Below are 20,605 nucleotides of genomic sequence, written 5' to 3'. Positions count from 1 at the left end.
ATAAAAAAAAATTCTTATTTGCCAACACAAATGTCGGCTTCGGTAACATAACTTGATTGTTTGCCAATATTTGATACATTTGTTACATTTGTTACAGTCATGGCCGGTGAAAAGCCCCTCTTACATTATGTGCAGTAAATGTGTAGAAATCTGTTATCTGTCTGTGACATCATTATAATAATAATAATAATAATTAATCAAACCACTGTAGTATAATGTATACATATGGTACGTCAATTAAATCAAACCATTTACTCTTAGTACATAGTTGAAATGAAGTATAAAAAAAATTGTGAACCAATAAAAACGATAAGTAGTAAAAACACAAAAGAATAAAAATATAAACATACTTACAGAAGCAATTGTCAGTAAGATATATCTTATATTATAATAATAAAATTAATAGTAGTTTATTTTCGTCAATGGGTACAATATGTACATATGTACATCTTGCAGGTTAATTAAAAACAAAAAGCATACTATAATACTAATAAATAACATTTATGAGATTCACATTAGACTCATTCAGAAAATAAATACATTAAATTATCATTTAGGTATTCCTGGCGACTATAGTAACACTTTTCAATGAGCAAAGATTTAACACGGTTATAGAACACATTTTCGGATTTCAGATTTTTAATCGAAGATGGCAGTTTATTACACAGGATGATCCCAGTATATAGGGATGATTTTTGTAATTGAGCTGTCCTGTTGAGGGGTATTCTCAATTGATCAGCGTGACGTGTATGAAAATTGTGAGAGGATCCATTAGTTGTGAGAGTTGAAAGATTTTTTCTAATAAAAACAACACATTTAGAAATGAACAGTGCTGAGACAGACAGCAATTTCATTCTGATGAACACTGGTTTACAACTCTCACGATATTCCATGTTAAAAATCAGTCTCAGAATACGTTTCTGTCCTATAAATACCCTGTTGAAATCCGAACAGCATCCCCAAGACATGATGTTCAAGGAGACATGTGAAAAAGCCATTGCATAATAGATGCTAATCAGACTTTTCTGATCTACACAGTTTTTCATCTACTTTATTTCAAAAATGCATTATTAAGTTTCTTGCAGACACTATCAATATGAAAGTTCCAATTGAAGGCTCCATCCACAATTGTTCCTAAAAATTTCACTTCTTCCGACAGATCTATTTCATCAATAGAGAACACTGCATCTTGAGTATTATTATTTCTGTTATGAAATTTCATTGTCACTGACTTTGAGGTGTTCAAGACTAGTCGGTTGCGTTCACACCAAGAAGTGAATTCATCGATAATGTTACTGATTTTTGTTACCACGTCGTCCATAGAATGTCCAGTGACTGTAACAGTGATGTCATCTGCAAACTTGGTTATGTGACAGTCCCTCAGATATTCAGGCAAATCATTGATAAATATAATGAATAATAATGGTCCTAAAACTGAGCCCTGAGGAACGCCCAGTTTAACAGCATGCTCAACTGACATGCTGCCTCCATATTTGACTGACATCCATATAGGAGCCTAACCATCTCAATACATTGTTTCGAAGACCAAATCCGATTAACTTATCAGACAGCCTTATTCAAGCCGTAAACATACAAATACGTGAAATTGCAAAAAGTTTATATTATGTACAATGCGCTCGTCTTCACTCACACACGCACACATGCATGCATCATATACATACCTTTTCATAATATTGCTACTAAATTCAAGCGTTATAGAAAACCATAGATCTATTAAAATTTTGTTTCTTGGAACACTGAAAAACTTTTTGTCTGGTATGGATGATCTGTTTCTACAACTAGGTATGAAACATATTTCAACCATGCTGTGTCACTAATGGTAAAATTCAATCCAAAAATAACTTGAAAAAGTATTTTTCGGAATGAAAACTAATGCACGGAATATGCAGTAAAATAGACACTCGCCAAGACCTATCTTTTATAAAAGAAAACGTTTTCAAATTAGAAAATTGTAACAAACAAATCGGATTATAACAGTTGTATTCACACCGAGTTGACAACAATAGCAAAAAAATAGTGTCTGTCAAATTGGATCACTATATTTTAGTTCTTTGATTGGATATTAAAAACCAATACACTTAGCAACACCGCTGTAGACACGATCAATTTCATTGGTCAACAGACACGCGGCCACTTTAAACTCTTGCTTCTCGAATTGTTTTTTCTGCAAATATAAAGAGATCATGGACCGATTAGACTTGACGAGTATAATATACCTCTTACTCGATAAGTTTATAATCAAACCAGTATCATTTTCAATAGCATGAAACAAGCCCATAATGGACAATAAATGTATAACTCAGACTACATCAGTATACAACTGTAACACCTAGGCCGACTGAGAGGCTCCGTACCTATTCATTGAATAATATTTTTCTTGGTTTTACATGTACGGTAACGCATAGCATTTGTTTCCAGTTGGTACTATATGATAGTTTTACACTGTTGCGGTTTTGTGGGAGAACCAAAAGGATCTCAATAATCTGTAAAATGGAGTGTTCGAAATCAGTTACAATAAAAATGGTTGTTGAGTATCATGAATTATTTCTACCGGAAAATATAGAATGCGTTCTTCTCAAGGTATATGATTTTTAATTCGAAGATATTCAATTGACAGTATGATGAGTGGTCATTGGTGATGATGGTACTCCAACTTGAGGTTTCGAAGCCTTCAGGTACAGTTCCTGTACAGTAATCGTTAATTAAAGATGAATATAATTGAGCAATTTTCACAAATAAACACGAGTTTTGATAACACCGTAGCTATCGGTAGTATAAAGCTACAGTGTTAGCGAAAGCGTCTACAATGAAAATTTCATTTGTGAAAATTGCTTTATTATTCTGAAAGCTGTATCGATGAAAGACACGTACTTGAAAGAAAAGGAATATTTTGAAACAAAATCTCGAAATATCCATCTCTCCTAGACCGTAGGTTCTGGCACATGCCTGCCGAAAAACTACTATTTCCCCGGCTAATACTACGCTGGATATTGAGTTATATCCGACAGACATCCATTCAAAATACCTCGCAGAAATTAGTCTCGCATATGTATGTTTCTCATACATTGGGCAGCAAGACCATGCTAAAATTATTCTAGTAGTAGAATATTTTAGTATTATTTTTCATCAATGCAGAAAATATCACCAAATGGAGCTGTTACTATCAAAGGTTACTCTTGGACGAATGTTCCGTACATGCAATCGAGCCGCGTTGAAATCAATCAAATCCCAGGCACTTTGCTGATTGGATCGGATCTTTTCTGCATTGATTAAAGGTTATAACTCGGCCTGTAGGTGATCTACTCGAATGATTTCAGCATGGTCCTGCTGCTGGATGGACGAGAAACATCTGCGAAAACAATCTATGTGAGGTATCTTTCATGAATGTCTGTCATATTTATTGCAATATCTAGCATGGTATCAGTCCAGAAAGTAGTTGTTTTTCAACAGACATTTACCAGAACCTACGGTATAGGTAGCTAGAAGAGATGGATTTCGATAATTCATTCATTTTCTCATGCTTGATCATCATCATGGATAGTGTTATTAATTTTCATCAAGTAACAGGTCATTATAGAATCAAATGAAATATGACACTTACTTCATAGCTTATTCAACGCATCAAATCATTGATGATGTCAAAAAATTTTTATCTATGACTTCACTCATACATTGAATTATCTTTATATATATATATATATATATATATATATATATATATATATATATATATATATATATATATATATATATATATAGATATATATATATATATATATATATATATATATATATATATATATATATATATATATATATATATATATATATATATATATATATATATATATATATATATATATATATATATTTATTTTTTTTTATTCCAGAGTCTATTGAACGACTTCCTTTTTTGAATCTGATGCTGAAGGACCCTTCTTTCACAATGGAGGAAGTGATTGCTGAGGCGAAAACATTCTGTTTAGCCGTGAGTAGATGGAAATTTCAAATCTATTAAAATTTTAAATCCACCATATTCCTTATTTCGATGTTTCCGATGGTTGCCTGAGATTATTCAAAAATGGTTTCGGAATGTAGCCTCAACATCTTTTGGTCTAATGGTAACCAAAATTGATATAAATATAAAATCTGTCATGAAAATTTCGATAGGCGATAATGAAAGGGTCTTCTTGAATTACTTTCAAAACAGAGTTTCTTCCTATCGATAAACTCTGTTTCATTATCCAGAGAGCATAACCACATCTACAAAATATTGTGGCGATATCATAATATGGCATGGAAAAAATATGTTTGAAATATATTTTTTTCGTTAACCAGCTATTGCATCCCTGAGAAGGACAACTCTCAAAGTCGAAACTTGTGCGAGCTAAGGACGAGATCTTAACTTTTAACGTGTGATTCCTAACACGGGTTGGACGATAGCGAGTTGAAATCGAGCGTTCTGCCTGCGACTTTTGAACAATCGACTCACACATCGGCCAATTGACTGAGTGAACAAAGCACCCACGTCCAACCGATCTAAGTCCGAATGATATTGTGGCAATGTCACAGTGGCGTAATTATGGCCTACTCAGGTGAAAATTTTACAATTTTATTGCTATTTCACTACGATAAACTTTGCAATATTGCTGCCACAACTTCCTTCTGAACTTGAAAATATCTGAAGTATTAAAAGAAAATTCTTCTTTACTCGCTCTGAATGATCCGTTAGCTGTTATTGGATTGTCTACTTCAATATTTTATCAAAGAGGTGAACATAATTGGAAACGTATTATTTCTCAGTCGCTTTTGATAACGAGATTTTTTTTAAGGACAAAACACAAACACTACAGTTCTGATCTGACCTTTATAAAGCATCAGAAGTTGCTGAGGTGTGGACAGTTTTCTGGTTCAGAACAGTGTTCCAAGCTTTTAAGAAGCAGCCTTTGCAATTACAGCGACATGATTGTGCCAATACATATTAGTGTCCATTTTAACCCTCAACATACTTATCGAAGCAGAAAGCGGAATTGTTCGACCTGATATTATCATATCCGATGCCTGGGTTTTTGTGGCATTGAATTGAACTTGATTACTTTCACCCCGTTTCGAAAGCACTTCTTTATCCTAATTAAGATATACAACCTCCTGCTGCCGGTGAAGATTTGCCTCCGTAGCCGATGTTCTGGAATCCAAATGGAATGACAAGACAAGTATGCTGGTCGTCAGCAAAGTAATATATTGGATTCTTGTTTCATTGTAATAGGTAGTTGATATGCAATAAAAGGAGGGTTGAGGACAATATGGATCTCTGGGGAACACCAGCGTTGATGGTGAAAGTACTCGAGAGTCGACGGCCACTTGCATAAATGCTCTTTCGAAAAGCTGAAGAGCCATACAAAAAATTATCCGTCAAACCATAGCATCGCAACCCCCATGCTATGTCAAAATTCTTAGAAATATCAAGCGCAACACCTCTCGATTCTCCATGTTTCTCCTTGATGAATATAAAAACAAATTCATCATACTCAAAAGATATGTGATCCTTTCTTGTACGAATAAATTGTACTTACTCATTTTCAAATCATACACTGGAATTCTCGTAGTCAAGAAACACTTCATTGTGGGATTCTCACTATAAGGTTTCACAAAAACGCAACACGTGTTTCGCTTCACGATAATTTCTTCAGACGGTATATCGTGCTATGTTACATCATAACCTCAGATAGATAACCTTCGAGGGTATAATAAAGAGGTAAATTCATGATTTAACTTTTCTTTCATATAGTTTCTAAAAAGGATATAGACTCGGGAAGTAAACACAAAGGTAGGTAATTCACCAGACATTGTTATTGTGGTTGAAAAATTGATACTTTTCATAAGTTCGTCAGTTATTAACAAATGAGAGTTACGACACACCACACTGAAGTAGTCGTTAGAACGTTAGACTGTGGTCTCGGGTTCCAATTTAACATCAGAGGTGAATTTTTGAAATCGCATAAAAACTGTTTGAAATCGAATAAAAATCGAATAAAAAACAAAAGGAGAAAACATTTTTGAATGCTATTCAAGGTTTCATGTCATCCATTCGTGATATTCTTCACTAATGAATCTTTTTTTAAGTTTTTTTGTCATGAGTCATATATTTCTTAGGAGAGATTGCTCTTTGGATTTCTAAGGTTCCATCTTCAAGAAAAAATGTGGGAAACTTTCGAAGGAATAAATTCATTTCATTTCATATAACCCTATGGATGTCTTTAAGTACTGCCATCGTGACATGAATAGATTTATACCTTCCGGTGGCATGAAGTCATAATGTTATGAAAGGAATGAGTGCCTCGTTTTTAAGTGTTATCCAAAATAGTGCTGATAAAGTGTCTTGTTCTCAAAAATGATAATGATCAATGTGATTGAAATTCTATATCGATACTCTTCCATATATCATATTGTGTAGCGTTCTTATGAATGATTTCTGTTTTATTTTCATAATGTTTGGAGTACAAACTTCCTAGGGGGAATTGATATGCATTCAATTCAATATTCAATCGAAATTAGTTGTTACGAAAAGGCTTTTCTTGTAAGTCGTATCTAAAAGTAGCTTCTGTACATTATCTATACATTTTCGTGGAGTGATTATTTCGAAGTTAATTGTTTTTTTCTTCATTTCGAAAGTTTTTAATTTTTTTTGAATAATGTTGAAAAATTGGAGAGCCGTCGAAAAAGTTCGTTCTCACGTCTAATGTAACATTTCTCGCTTCTTGAGTAACGAAAAACCAAAATTATTTCACTAAGTTGAGCCATCATACTCACTTCTTGACAAAAACGTTGTTTTCAAGTTGAAAATGGATTTATTTCGAAGTGTGTGATTGTAGGTAAATTCATGATTTTAATTTTCTTTCAGGGCAGTGAAACCAATGCATCTTCGACATGTTTCCTTCTCAACCTATTAGGATTGTATCCAGAAGTTCAGGTAAACATTTTTCAGTGTTGTTTATATGAAATTATAGATAGAAGTTTGATTCATATATAAAATTTTAAGAGAAATCATCGAATTAAATCAAATGAAAATATACTTTATTGTCTGAAGAACATAATTCTCATTGACAAAGTCGTTTACAAAATGAAAGAACAAAACAACAAAATAATCACCTTCAGATATCTATCGATATGATAAATAGTAAGGTAAAAAAACTGATAGTAATCATAATTGGAATACCTACGATGAACATTAGTGTGAAATTACCCACAACTTTTCATCCACAGTTTATGACGAAGGACAATCGAACAGGGTTTAGAATGAGATTTGCGAACATTGTTGCCAGATTGCAAATATTAAGAATTTTACCTGTATTTCGATATTACCATTTAAAAAACAAGATATATTATTGAAACATGTCGAATAAATTAGTCAGCATTCTACATAAACTTATTATATCAGCCAACTGTCCGTATACAAGAATTAATACCGAAAAAAATGTAAAATATGAGTAAAATATTATTCAGGAAAAATTCATTTTTACCGAAACAGGTAGCGTATGAACACTGGAAAATTAGTTTCTCGGTAAAAATTTTATGACTTGTAAAAGGTATGTCATTTGAAATATCCTGCGTTGAACGATACCGAATGCCCAGGAAAGACTCATCTACAAAATATCAAATTTGTCACTGATCAAAAATAGTTTGTTGACGAAAATTTCACAATGAATTCTTCGAAAGTATATCTATCGATGTGCTGAAACAGATTTGCGTATCTTACGTTCCTTGGGTGCGAAAAAAAAAAATAGTTTTATATATTAGAAACTGAATTACTGAAATAAAGTCAAATTTCTCACTTATCAAAAATAGTTCGTCAATGAAAATTTCAGAATATATTCTTCTGAAGTATATCTATCGACGTGTTTAAACAGATTTGCGCACCATACGTTCCTTGGGTGCGAAATAAAATAGTTCCTTATATTCGGAACTGAACTACTCAAATAAAGTGAAATTTCTCACGTATCAAAAATAGTTTGTCGGTGAAAATTTCAAAATATATTCTTTGAAAGTATATTCATCGAAGTGCCAAAATAGATTTGCGTACCACACGTTCCTTCGGTGCGAAAAAAAAGTTCCGTATATTCGGAAGTGAATTACTCATTAAAGTCAAATTTCTCACCTATCAAAAATGGTTTGTCTTTGAGAATTTCAGAATATATTCTTTGAAAGTATATTTATCGACGTGCTAAAACAGATTTGAGTATCATACGTTCCTTCGGTGCAAAAAAAAAGTTCCGTATATTCGCAACTGAATTACTCAAGAAAGTCAAATTACTCACTTATCAAAAATAGTTTGTTGATGAAAATTCCAGAATAAATTCTGCAAAAGTATATCTATCGACGTGCCCAAACAGAATTGCATACCATACATTCCTTGTGTCTGACAAATAATAGTTCCAATATTCGGAACTGAATTACCCAAAAAAGTCAAATTTCTCATTAATCAAAAATAGTTTGTCGAATAAAATTTCAGAATATATTACTCGAAAGTATATTTATCGACGTGCTCGAACAAATTTGCGTACCATACGTTCCTCCGGTGCGAAAAAAAAGAGTTCCGTATATTCGAAACTCAATTACCTACTTAATAAAGTCAAATTTCTCACTTATCAAAAATAGTTTGTCGATGAAAATTTCAGAATATATCCTACTAAAGTATATCTATCGACGTGTCTGAACAGATTTGCGTACCATACGTTCCTTCGGTGCGAAAAAAAAAGTAGTTCCGTACATTCGAAACAGAATTATTCAAAAAAGTCAAATTACTCACTTACCAAAATAGTTTGTTGATGAAAATTTCAGAATATATTCTTCTGAAGTATGTCTATCGACTGGTTCAAAAAGATTTGCGTACCATACGTTCCTTCGGTGTGATAAAATATATCAATAGGTTCTGCTCATCCACGAATTTATACATCAGAATGATCTGAGTGTACTAGTTATATTGAGAGGCCTTCCATGAAAGGAATTATCATAAAAAAAAATTCTATATTTTGTTTACTTCAGTTGAATCAAAATGATACAAAATACTTCTTTATAAACATTAACCGCTGCCATGTGAAAACCTGAAAATCAAAAGTTCCAATACCGCAGAGTCCATATTGGGCGTCGTTGCCAGGACTAAATGTCTCTAGCACACTTTCTATTGTGTCTCAAGTATTTTAATGGGATTATATTCTGATTAAGGTACTCATTAGTAGGCACTGGAATGTTCTCACATCTCTTCGAAATATAATAAAAGTCTCACGAATATCCTAGAAATTAGAGCTTTCGCACAATGGTATGTCAAAGTTTACCGGTTCAGTTTTGTCAAGATGGGGCGGAAACGCAAAACCCTTGCAAATTTCCTTTCGTGGTATTTCAGTTTTCCAACCCGATGCATCCTCTTTACCTAAAAAATGACCATCTGAAATTTTCCAAATCTGATATGTATGGAATATTACAATCAACCTCCAATGTATCATGTCAGAAAAGTTCATTTTCAGTTTCATGGGGATTGTGAAATATTTTCTTACTCGAAGGGTGGAGATTGAATTTTTCTGTCGAAAATGCATAATCTGGTAGAAATTCATAACTGGTAGATCGGACCTGCAAGAATTTCTGCTGACCTGAAAGGTTCATTTTCAATGTTATGAGAAATGGGAAATTTTTCAGTACTACAAGGGTGGGGATTTGAATTGTCGAAAATGATGAGCTTATGCCCTCCTACAATATTACGATACCAATGTCTATTGAAAACAATGTGTTGACCTACAGACCTGCAAAATAATAAATTTTCGGTTCCGATTGTATCAGAGGATTTATTTTTCACATAGAACTTGCTGGTTCACTTGTTTTGGTTTGGGTAGCTGTTCATTTAAAAATTGTTTTTAGTGAAGGTATGTTAACAACATCAATTAGATTAGAAGTTATATTAATAATAGTCCATCAATGAGACACTTTCAGTTAGATACATGATTCATTATTGTTTTATTCATCACAATAATATTTAATTATACTTACGATTTGTTGAAAAATATTAAATATAACGATGATGTATTTCATAAATTGGCAAAAATAAATTTTGGGGTGGATAGTAAGAGAAATATGTTCAATATATACCGTGCTATCAGATTTAATTACGGAAATATAAAGGAACTCATCGTGTCTCATAACGAAAACCATATTATGACAAGTGATTTATTACAACAGATCAAAAAAGCTGTAACAGATTTATCAGAATCATTTTGAATGCAATTTCTATATTTTGGAATAATATGTCTATATTAGATTATATTAACAACACATATAGTTATTTGAATGATAACAATTCAAGACCAAATGAGATAACTGAAATGCATATGTGTCGTCATTTTTTCGAAGTTATTTGCAAAGACATAAATAAAACCACGAGTGACATTCCTGAGAGAGAATTTTTGAAATTCAAATTTGCTGCTTCATTTGAGCTCAACGAATTGGAAGAAATATTTGAGTAGCTCATGTGTCTGGTAATTCTACTGAGTAGCACCACAGAAACTGAATCTGTTTTGAGAGCAAAAAATTTTTTGACAAAAAAGCATTAGTTTTACTAAATTCATCAAGTTTGAACAGTGATCAGATATCCGCACAACAAAAAGGAGATACTGATGCCAACACCTTGTATAAAAATAGTGTGTATTATAAGAAATTCAGAGAGTTTACGAAAATACAACAAGTTGAAATATGCTCAGAAAAGCAAAGTAATAAATTTTATAATCCAAATTTATACCATTGTGTAATGAAAAAATACAGTAGTATGTATTTTTCCATTACACAATGCCATTGTGGAGTGAAATTCTATGTAAAAAAAATTGAGTAATGCACCAGTCGAAAGATTCTTTGGAATTATAAAAAATATAGTTTTGAAAAGTGACAAAAGTCAAAAATGTAGTAGGGTGGTGAGAAAAATCAGATAATATACTATTGGTATTTGTAAAGAGACTCTGTTCAACATTGATCCCAAAAGATGTACAAGAAACAAAAATCTTGATGCGAAGATTTTGGATCACAAAGAAACTTGAAAGAAGCCAATCTATGTTCCAAAATATTTCGGAAAATCCGCTATCGATTCCTACGCAGAACAAAATGACAAAACTTCAAGTATGTGTTTGTACTGTGGAAAAAGGATATCTTGACGTGACTGTACTATGAGTGCAATGTGATGTACGCGATGTTTGGGTTCATGCAACATGTGAAAAGTCCAAAAGTGACAGTTTCAGTGGGGATTTTGTTTGTAAATTTTGTTCGAAGGATCGTAACAAAATTTTAGTTGAATATAGGGAACAATCTGGTTATGATCAGGCAGAAAAATATTATTTTTTTATGAATTAGCTAATGTATACTTTTATGATCTTGAAAAATCAACCAAACAACAAAAAAAATCGAGTATTTGGATTGCGGAAAGAAAAAAACGTTCAACAGCGTCTAATTTTGGGGTCGTTTATAAAGCAAAGACTAGAAAATCATTAGTGATATTAGCATATAATTTAATCAACAAAACTACTCCTCAAGTAGTAGCTGTCAGATATGGAATAGAAAATGAAGAAATTGCCATAGATCAATACACAATGAAAACTAAAAACAATTGCAAACCTTCTGGTTTACAAATTCACCCCACATATCCCTGTTTAGGTTGCTCTCCAGACGGATTGGTCAATTCTACAGAAATAGTAAAAATTAAATGTCCTCATTCCATAAGGCAGTTTGATCCAAGAAAAGCTATTCTCCAGAACAAATTGGACTATATGTCAGCTAACGGCGACCTCAATATCAATCATATATATCACTATCAGATCCAAGGTATTTTAGAGATTGTCGATAGAAATTTGTGATTTGGTTATACATACAAAGAATGGTATATTTATAAAACGAATTTTTCGAAATAAAGAAACCTGGGAATAGATGTTGCTGAAATTATTATAATTTTATACTCCCATGTAGGTCTCATGTAGGCGAAAGAGAGATTTGGAAGTTATTTCGCTTTCCTGAAATACCATTTGTTATCCTATCTGATGGCCTAATACAGAATTCTTCTTATTATAAATCAACAGACCGAGATTATATAGTTGCAGTTTTTGAAAATATGAAATATATGATTAGAGAATTATCTGCCAGTGATTTTTTTACGTTGAATAATGATCAATGGTTATCCAATTTTTTTATTATTATTGCGTTCCATTTGTTGAATGACACTAATGATTAACCATACCAAATACTAGACTCTCATTTGGTAGAAAATATATTTAGTGAAACATCCACAAATTTTCAATCAAAAAATCATTTTGAAATTGAAAAAGGTAACATTGCCATTCCTCTATTGATTAATCGAAATCACAGGTGTCTTATATTGATAGATATCCAAAAACATTCATTAATCCAATGGGAGAGACAAATTCCTCATCAGAAAAATATTTAAAATTATTCCTGAATTTTTTAAAATACACCATTACCATTTTCTCCTCAAAGGCAACTGGAAAATAAAAAATATAGAACATGTAAAACAAACGGACGATTGTAACTGTGGCATTTTTTTATTATATTTTTTCGAACAGATTTTGAAAAATGTCTCTTTGTTGAAAAACTTCAAACCAGAAGCATATAGAGAAAAAATGAAATTGTTCATTTTGAACGATTCTTCCAAAATGCCTTGTGCCTTCCAAGATGCCTTTTGTGTGGTGATATAGTAACTAAGAACTGTATTACATATACTTGTTGTAAAAGACTAATTCATATTTCATATATTAGTGAAAATATAAAAGTAAATGACTACACATTCCCTTATGATTATTGCGACATATGTATTCAAAATTTAATTTTGATCTGATGAGTAAAGTTATCGGCGGAGTAGGGAATAGAGTACAAGCTACTAATTAGTAGAAGTAATTATGTTAACTTTTATAATATATATATATATATATATATATATATATATATATATATATATATATTTTCAGCAAAATGGATTAACGGAGTCTCTCAGTCAAAAAATCGAAAATCAAATCTCTGTTCTACTTTGCCAAGCTTTCGTTTCTAATGGGAAGCTTCTTCAAGCCCTATAATTTATTGAGTTGTTGTTTTTTTTGCCATGGAAAAACATTACAATTCATACCTACAGTAAAAATGAGTTAAAAACAATGAATTGAACATATAAACTGACGGAGAAGGTTGAACATGTATAAGATTTTTTGGTTTTGACAAATGTCATACCTTCACATATATGTCATTTTTCAATGGGTATGATGATTTCATAATCTTTGACTTTAAGAAAGAGTTATTGATTGATACAATTTCCATTATTATCATGTTTTTGATGTAGTTCCAGTAAGTTACTGTATATATTTCTGAGATTATCAATGTCAGTTTTCTTATTCATACAAACAGAAGACTTATTAATTTCAACCATTTCAAGAAAAAGGCGTTTAGAGAGAGAAGGATGTTCAAATTTTCCTATTCTTTCTTTCAAACAGAGTACTAAATTGATTTTAACTGATGTTTTATGAAAAGAATAGTAATTAATATATCTTCCTGAATTAATAGGTTTGACATACCAATCAGTAATCAAGGAATCATCAGTTTTACGGATAACTCTCGTATCAAAAAAAGGAAGGGTCTGATTATTTTCTATTTCGATAGTGAACTGTTAATTTTTATCATATCTATTGACAATATCAAGAATTTCATTAGATTTTTCATAAGGTATTGCACAAATGTTTTCCGGGTTTTTCCGGGTATTACATCTTTACAAAATAGTACTCCTTTACCCAATATACCCGTGTAGAATCTCATAGTTGTGATTACTTCTTTTTTTCTAATAATAATAGCTTTCAGAATATAAAAAAATTCTGGCAAAATTATCGAAATAGATGTTCATTGACGGAATTGGTCACTAAATTTTTGTGATGAATATGTAACGATAACTATACAATTTATAGAAAGAAAACCTTTTCATTTGGGAAAATGAATGCATATTCGTTAAATTTATTGATGAATTTGAAAAATATAAAAGTACAATTATGGAAAATGTTCTAGTATATGAAGAAACTACCGATTTATTGAAACATATGAATATATATATATATATATATATATATATATATATATATATATATTTATGAATATTATATATTCAGATACAGGGTGGCAAAGTTTTCAAAAATAATCAGTTTTTTAATAATAACTGAGATAATTTTGTAGACATCTTTGGCATATTTGGTACATATGTTACATGCCTCAAGGCGCATTTTCTGATGTACACAAATTTGTATTTTTTCAAACAGTGGCATCCTTACGGGTTCCGCATTGAATATTTTTGGGGAAAAAGTACTACTCCAATGCTTTCTTTTCAAAATAAAATCAATTTTAAAATCCTCATTTATTTTTGAGAAAATTTGATCTCCTGGTATTTCTCAATAACCCAGGTAAGTCTTCTTCGAGGAAGTGTAAATAAGAACGACCATCAAGGCGTCCTGGTAGAAAAATGGGCCTATTAGATGATTACCTATAATTCCTGCCTATACATTAACCGAAAATTGGTGTTGAAAATGGGTTTCGGTTATTGCATGGGAATTTTCTTCAGCCCACACATGATTGTTATGGAAATTCTGAATGGCATTCCGAGAAAAATTTGCTTCGTCTGTGAACAAAATTTGTGTCTCAAACTGCGGATTTAATGCAATACTTTGTAGATACCACTGACTGAAGTTCACACGCTGTGGAAAATCTCTGGGGAGTAATGCCTGCACTCTTGAAATATGGTATGGGTATAACAAAAAATCAACCAAAATACGTGAAACAATTTGATGACAAATATTCAGAGTTCTAGCGATCTTCCTCGTACTCGTCTCAGGATGTTCCTCAATTTCTTGCAGCACCGCTTCCTCAATTTCAGGAGTTCTTACTACACGAGGTCTACCTTCCGGAGTCCCTTTCTTGAAACTACCAGTTTCCCCAAGTCGACGATGAATATTTGAAAAGGTTCGGCTATCTGGTAAGGCACGATTAGGATATCTTTCCTGATAAATGCGACCGGCTTTTGTTGCATTACCATCGGCAAGGCCATATACGTAATGCATTTGCGCCATTTCCGCATTCGTATAATCTACCATATTTACTGATGTTCAGAAAAACAGCGGACTAACAAAATAACTTCAATAACACTTCAAAATCAATCAAAACGCGCTGTGACAGTTTTTAACACCAACACCTTACTTCAAACCAACATCAATATTAGCTACTGACGTTTGTACCTACAGAGAATTCGTTTTTTATTGCTATGGTGGGTACGCTGTTTTTTCTGCTTTTGATCTTTAAAAGAAATCACATATCGACAAACTCCATATTTCCAAGAGGTGCAGTAAATAAATTCTGCTACATGTCATTTATTCCAGGATAACTAAGTTTATGTTTTCAAAAATTATTAAGCGGTGCTACGTTATGAAGTAATTTTAATTGAGAACAGTGCATCTGACAATAAACAAATACCTTTTAGATCCTCAATTATTTTGCAACAAATCTGATCTCTTAGTTTGCTTTCAGTCGATGCACGATACCGCATCAGATTTTTAAGGAATGTATCCTTAAGTAAAGCGATTTTTAATTTTTTGAGCGAAAATCATGCGTCGGACAAAGAAAACCCAGCAAATCAAATGTGCTCAAAAATGTATGGAGATTTTAAAAATAATTTTTAATTCAAGATAAAGCAGTGGTGTAGTATTTTTTCGATAAAAATATACATTTTAAAACTCGTACGTACGCCACTGGCAGAGAAAATTAAAAAAATTGTACTTTATGAATAACAACTTTATTTTTAAAATCATCTATATACAACACAAGTCGGTCATATGCTACCTTCATCATAAGAAGAATTATATTTTGGCCAACATGCCAGATAATGGTAAATACAACGTTCTGTCAGGTAATATTTCAAATATTCAATGTTATCCTCTTTATGAATAACAACTTCATTTTTAGAATTATCTATAAATAACGACCAGTCAGCCATATGCTACCGTCACCGTACGGAGAATTATATTTTGGCCAATATGCCAAATAATGGTAAATACAACGTTCTGTCAGGTAATATTTTGAATATTCAATGTTAACTCTTTTATGAATGACAATCGTTCACTTTTAGAATTATCCATATAAAACGACCAGTCGGAATATTTTGCTGCATTATTCAATAACCGAAGTCTACTTGAAGTTGGATGTATGTATGAAGTCGAAGCTCAAAACCACAGTAATTAGTCAACGATGATAACCCAAATGAAACTTCGGAAAGATCCACACTTTCAGAAATTTTCAGCAAAACACCAGTGTTCTGTGAAACTAATTGCAATATCGAAAACTTTGGCAGAAATAAACTGCAAAACTGAAAATGTTTGCATGTACATACCTACAATTGGAAAACAGATGTTTAGCGGATTTGAAAATGTAAAATATACCTATGATAAGAACATTTTTTGACACTGATTATCTTACGCTGAATAATAATCGATGGGTAGCTGTGGTCTTAACTTCTTAATAATTAGTATGATGCAATGTTGACAAAAGTATGTGAAGATCCTGCTATTTATTTATCTATAAGAGATTTGTTGTTCGTTTGAATTCGTTTGAAAATACTCATTATTATTTTAATTTGAAGCTACTGCTGAGTATTTTTCTGTTTTGCTTAGAAATATCATTTTCAGTTTCTGTGAAAAATGGAATGTACTATTCACTTCGAATGTTGATCATTTATTCAGATAAAGTTACAATTTCAGTTTTTCCATCAACTATTATTGTCGACACTTCTAATTTATTGTAAACTGTACAATATTATGTCAGATTATGATAAATACCTATCCGAATCTATAATTATTGATAATGATATCAATTCATTTTGGTATTATGTTATTTTATTCATTCAAATGTTCAACCGAATAGCCATATCAAAGATGTAATCAAATTAAAAATTTAAATTTGAAAGGAACAGAAGAGAAGTATGTTAATCGGATCTGATCAAACACGTGGATAGACATACTTTTGAAGACTGTACTCTGAACATTTTATTAAAAACCTTTTTTTAAGTGAGAAATTTGACTTTTTATTGACTAATTCAGTCCCGATTATATGGAACTTTTTTTTTTCGCACCGAAGGAACGTATGATACACAAATCTGTTTCAGCACGTCGATAGATATACTTTCGAATAATGTATTCTAATATTTTCATCTATAAACTATTTTTATTAAGTGAGAAAATTGACTTTCTTGAGTAATTCAGTTCCGATTATACGGAACTATTTTTTTTCGCACCCAAGGAACGTATGGTACGCAAATATGTTTGGGCTCGTTGATAGATATACTTCAGAAAAATATATTCTGGTATTTTCATCGACAAACTGTTTTTGATAAGTGAGTAATTTGACTTTTTTGAATAATTCAGTTCCGAATATATGGAACTATTTTGTGTCACACACAAGGAACGTATGGTACGCAAATCTGTATGGGCACGTCGATAGATATACTTCTGTAGAATATATCCTGAAATTTTCATTGACAAACTATTTTTGATAAGTGAGAAATTTGACTTTTTTTGAGTAATTCAGTTCCGAATATACGGAACTTTTTTTCGCACCGAAGTAACATATGGTTCGCAAATCTGTTCCAGCACGTCGATCAATATACGTTCAAAGAATATATTCTGAAATTTTCATCGACAAACTCTCTTTAATGAGTGAGAAATTTGCCTTTTTTTGAGTAAGTCAGTTCCGAATATACGGAACTATTTTTTTTCGCACCCAAGGAACGTCGATAGATATACTTCTGTAGAATATATTCTGAAATTTTCATCGACAAACTATTTTTGATAAGTGAGAAATTTGACTTTTTTTGAGTAATTCAGTTCCGAATATACGGAACTATTTTTTTTCGCACCCAAGGAACGTATGGTACGCAAATTTGTTTGAGCTCGTCGATAAATATACAATTGAAGAATATATTCCGAAATTTTCATACGCTACCTGTTTCGGTACAAAAATAATTTTTCCTGAATAATATCCACACATTTTTTTCAGTATTAATGCTTGTATACGGAAAGTTGGCTGATATAATGAGTTTATGTAGAATGCTGACTCATTTATTCGACATGTTTCAATAATATATGGTGTTTTTAAAATGATAACATCGAAATACAGGTAAAATTCCTAATATTTGTAATCTGGCAACGCTGCTCGCATATCTCATTCTAAACCCTGTTCGATTGTCCTTCGTCATGAACTGTGGATGAAAAGTTGTGCGTAACTTCACACTAATCGATAAACGCGCATTTGAGTCAAAGGAAATTTGATACATTATTCTCGTACTGGTCAACAAAATATAAAATACAAGAACATGAAAATAATAAAAAATGATCACAATATATATATATATATATATATATATATATATATATATATACATATATATATATATATATATATACATATATATATATATATATATATATATATATATAATATATATATATATATATATATATATATATATATATATATATATATGTGTGTGTGTGTGTGTGTGTGTGTGTGTTGTTTCCTGCTTTCGGCAAACAAGTGTTGCCCATTTTTACACTTGGCTGCCCCGCGCTGATGAGGCCAATAGCCAGAAACACGTGTCCGCGATCCTTAACATCATTTTGCGTCCATCAATAGGCTCGGTACATTACATTTTGCTTCCGTGACTATTTTACGTCCACATATCAGACGCAAAATAGTCATCGTAAACATCTCTCCAGACTCTAGAATATTACAGATTCCCAACGGATATTTTCATGGCTTGTTTCTGGTTCATATAATTTTCCTTCTCTCCTTACCAGATATCAGTAATAGACAATTCAATGGAAATAAGTTAGTGCCAAAATTGAAAGTAAATATACATTTTTGGTTCATCATAAATTCGATTGGGAGCGCGAGCGTTATATACCTACATGATGTATATTTTCATTTCACTCCACGCATTAAATTGACTCCTATTTGACCAAAAGTCGTGGCAACCGTGTAATACCCATTAAACGTGACTTCAAGACTCCCAGATCAGAATTTCCATATATTTGTATTGAAGTCTGAAAAGTTGAAGTTTATAAACTATAAAAAAGTATAACAAAAACATAAGCAGTTACGATACCATTATAAATTTGATCATTACCGATTGAAGTTCCAAGGTTTCTCAATTCTGCTCGAATTGAAATTTGTAATGAAATACCTAATATTCCTGCTCATACTCCAAAAATAAAATATAAAGTTTCAATATTTTTATGATAAGTCGAGAATAACCATTTGCTCTGTGGAATGACTGAGAATAAGCAATGAAATTTCAAATTTATTAACGAAATAAAAATGTCATATGTCATATGTCAGTCTTATACTCAAAATTGATTTTAAATTGCAAATTTGAAGGTGAAATCAATTTTTAAGGCCTAGATAAAAATCTATTGTCAACTTTGAAGTTTGAGAGTTTGTACTACCTTGAATAATCCAACTAAAGTAAATCTATTTAATAAAATAATTCCAAAATTAAGTTTTGAGGGGGGCTGATCAAAATTGATTCATTCCTGAAAAAAATTAACATTCAGGAAGTAATTCCAATATATAAGAACATAGAAATTGATGTAAAAGTAATTAGAATGAAAGTTACTAAAACAAAATTATTTTCAATCAAACTATCAGTGATCAGTCATTTAGGTAAATATTCTAGAAAAGGAGGTAATCATCCCAAATAAAAAAAATAGAATAGAAAATCATTTTCATTTATACTGATTTATTGAATAAATTATTTGTTTTAAATGAAAAATTTCAAATATACAAAAATAATGTATATTAAAATTAGAGAGTAAATACAGAAATACCAAAATCAAATTATTTTTATAAATGAAATTCTTGCTAATATTCGAGCTATATGATTAATAGAGAAAGAAGCTAAAATTTTTCGTAATCTAATTTAATTTAATCCTAAAATCCCTCTTACTATAGCAGAAAAAAAAAATGAATTGTATTAAGATATAATCTTAAAATAACTATGGGACTCAATTTTTGCTGAGTTAATATAGTAAATGTTATTTTTGCTATTCCAATTTTCAATAGAAGGGCTGAATTCAATATTAAATTTATGAAAACATTGAAATTTCTGAAAATAAATTCGTGTAAATCATCAATTATCGAAATTGAAAACAAAACAGCTACAGATGCCAATCTTTGTGTGATAAAATATTTTATTGCTAATTCAGGGGATATAATCTTTGCGGGGATTTCGATAAGGAAATAATTGAAAGAAGAATAATTTCCAAACCAATACATATTCAAAATCAAGAATATGAAGAAATAGCAATCAGAGCACCAACAATTAAAAAGGAAAAAATAATAATATAAATATATTTATAATTATAAAGAGAAGGGGTAAAACCTTTATGTATGGGGCATGGATCCAAAAGCTTAATTAGCTTATCTTAATACATTTTAGTATTCAATGTACACACATTTTCGATATTTGTAGAAA

The 20,605-nt window shown here is 31.3% G+C and overlaps 1 protein-coding gene across 4 annotated transcripts in view; it reads left to right on the top strand.

Annotated features, from left to right (window-relative positions):
• The window catches only part of LOC111516200 (cytochrome P450 4C1-like), a 221,581-nt gene that overhangs the window by 175,210 nt on the left and 25,766 nt on the right, over positions 1-20,605 (top strand). For all 4 annotated transcript variants that reach the window (XM_074186176.1, XM_074186177.1, XM_074186175.1 and 1 more), the window contains 2 exons: positions 3,912-4,009; positions 6,923-6,991. In XM_074186176.1, the coding sequence (XP_074042277.1) occupies positions 3,912-4,009; positions 6,923-6,991 (167 nt within the window). The remainder of the gene's footprint in view (positions 1-3,911; positions 4,010-6,922; positions 6,992-20,605) is intronic.

The sequence above is a fragment of the Leptinotarsa decemlineata genome, unplaced genomic scaffold, assembly GCF_025532065.1.
Source record: "Leptinotarsa decemlineata unplaced genomic scaffold, Ldec_3_MD MMD2_tig00078422_RagTag_RagTag, whole genome shotgun sequence".
Classification (NCBI taxonomy): Eukaryota; Metazoa; Arthropoda; class Insecta; order Coleoptera; family Chrysomelidae; genus Leptinotarsa; species Leptinotarsa decemlineata.
Note: the sequence above shows the minus strand (reverse complement) of the source record. Positions and strands in the feature narration are given on the sequence as shown.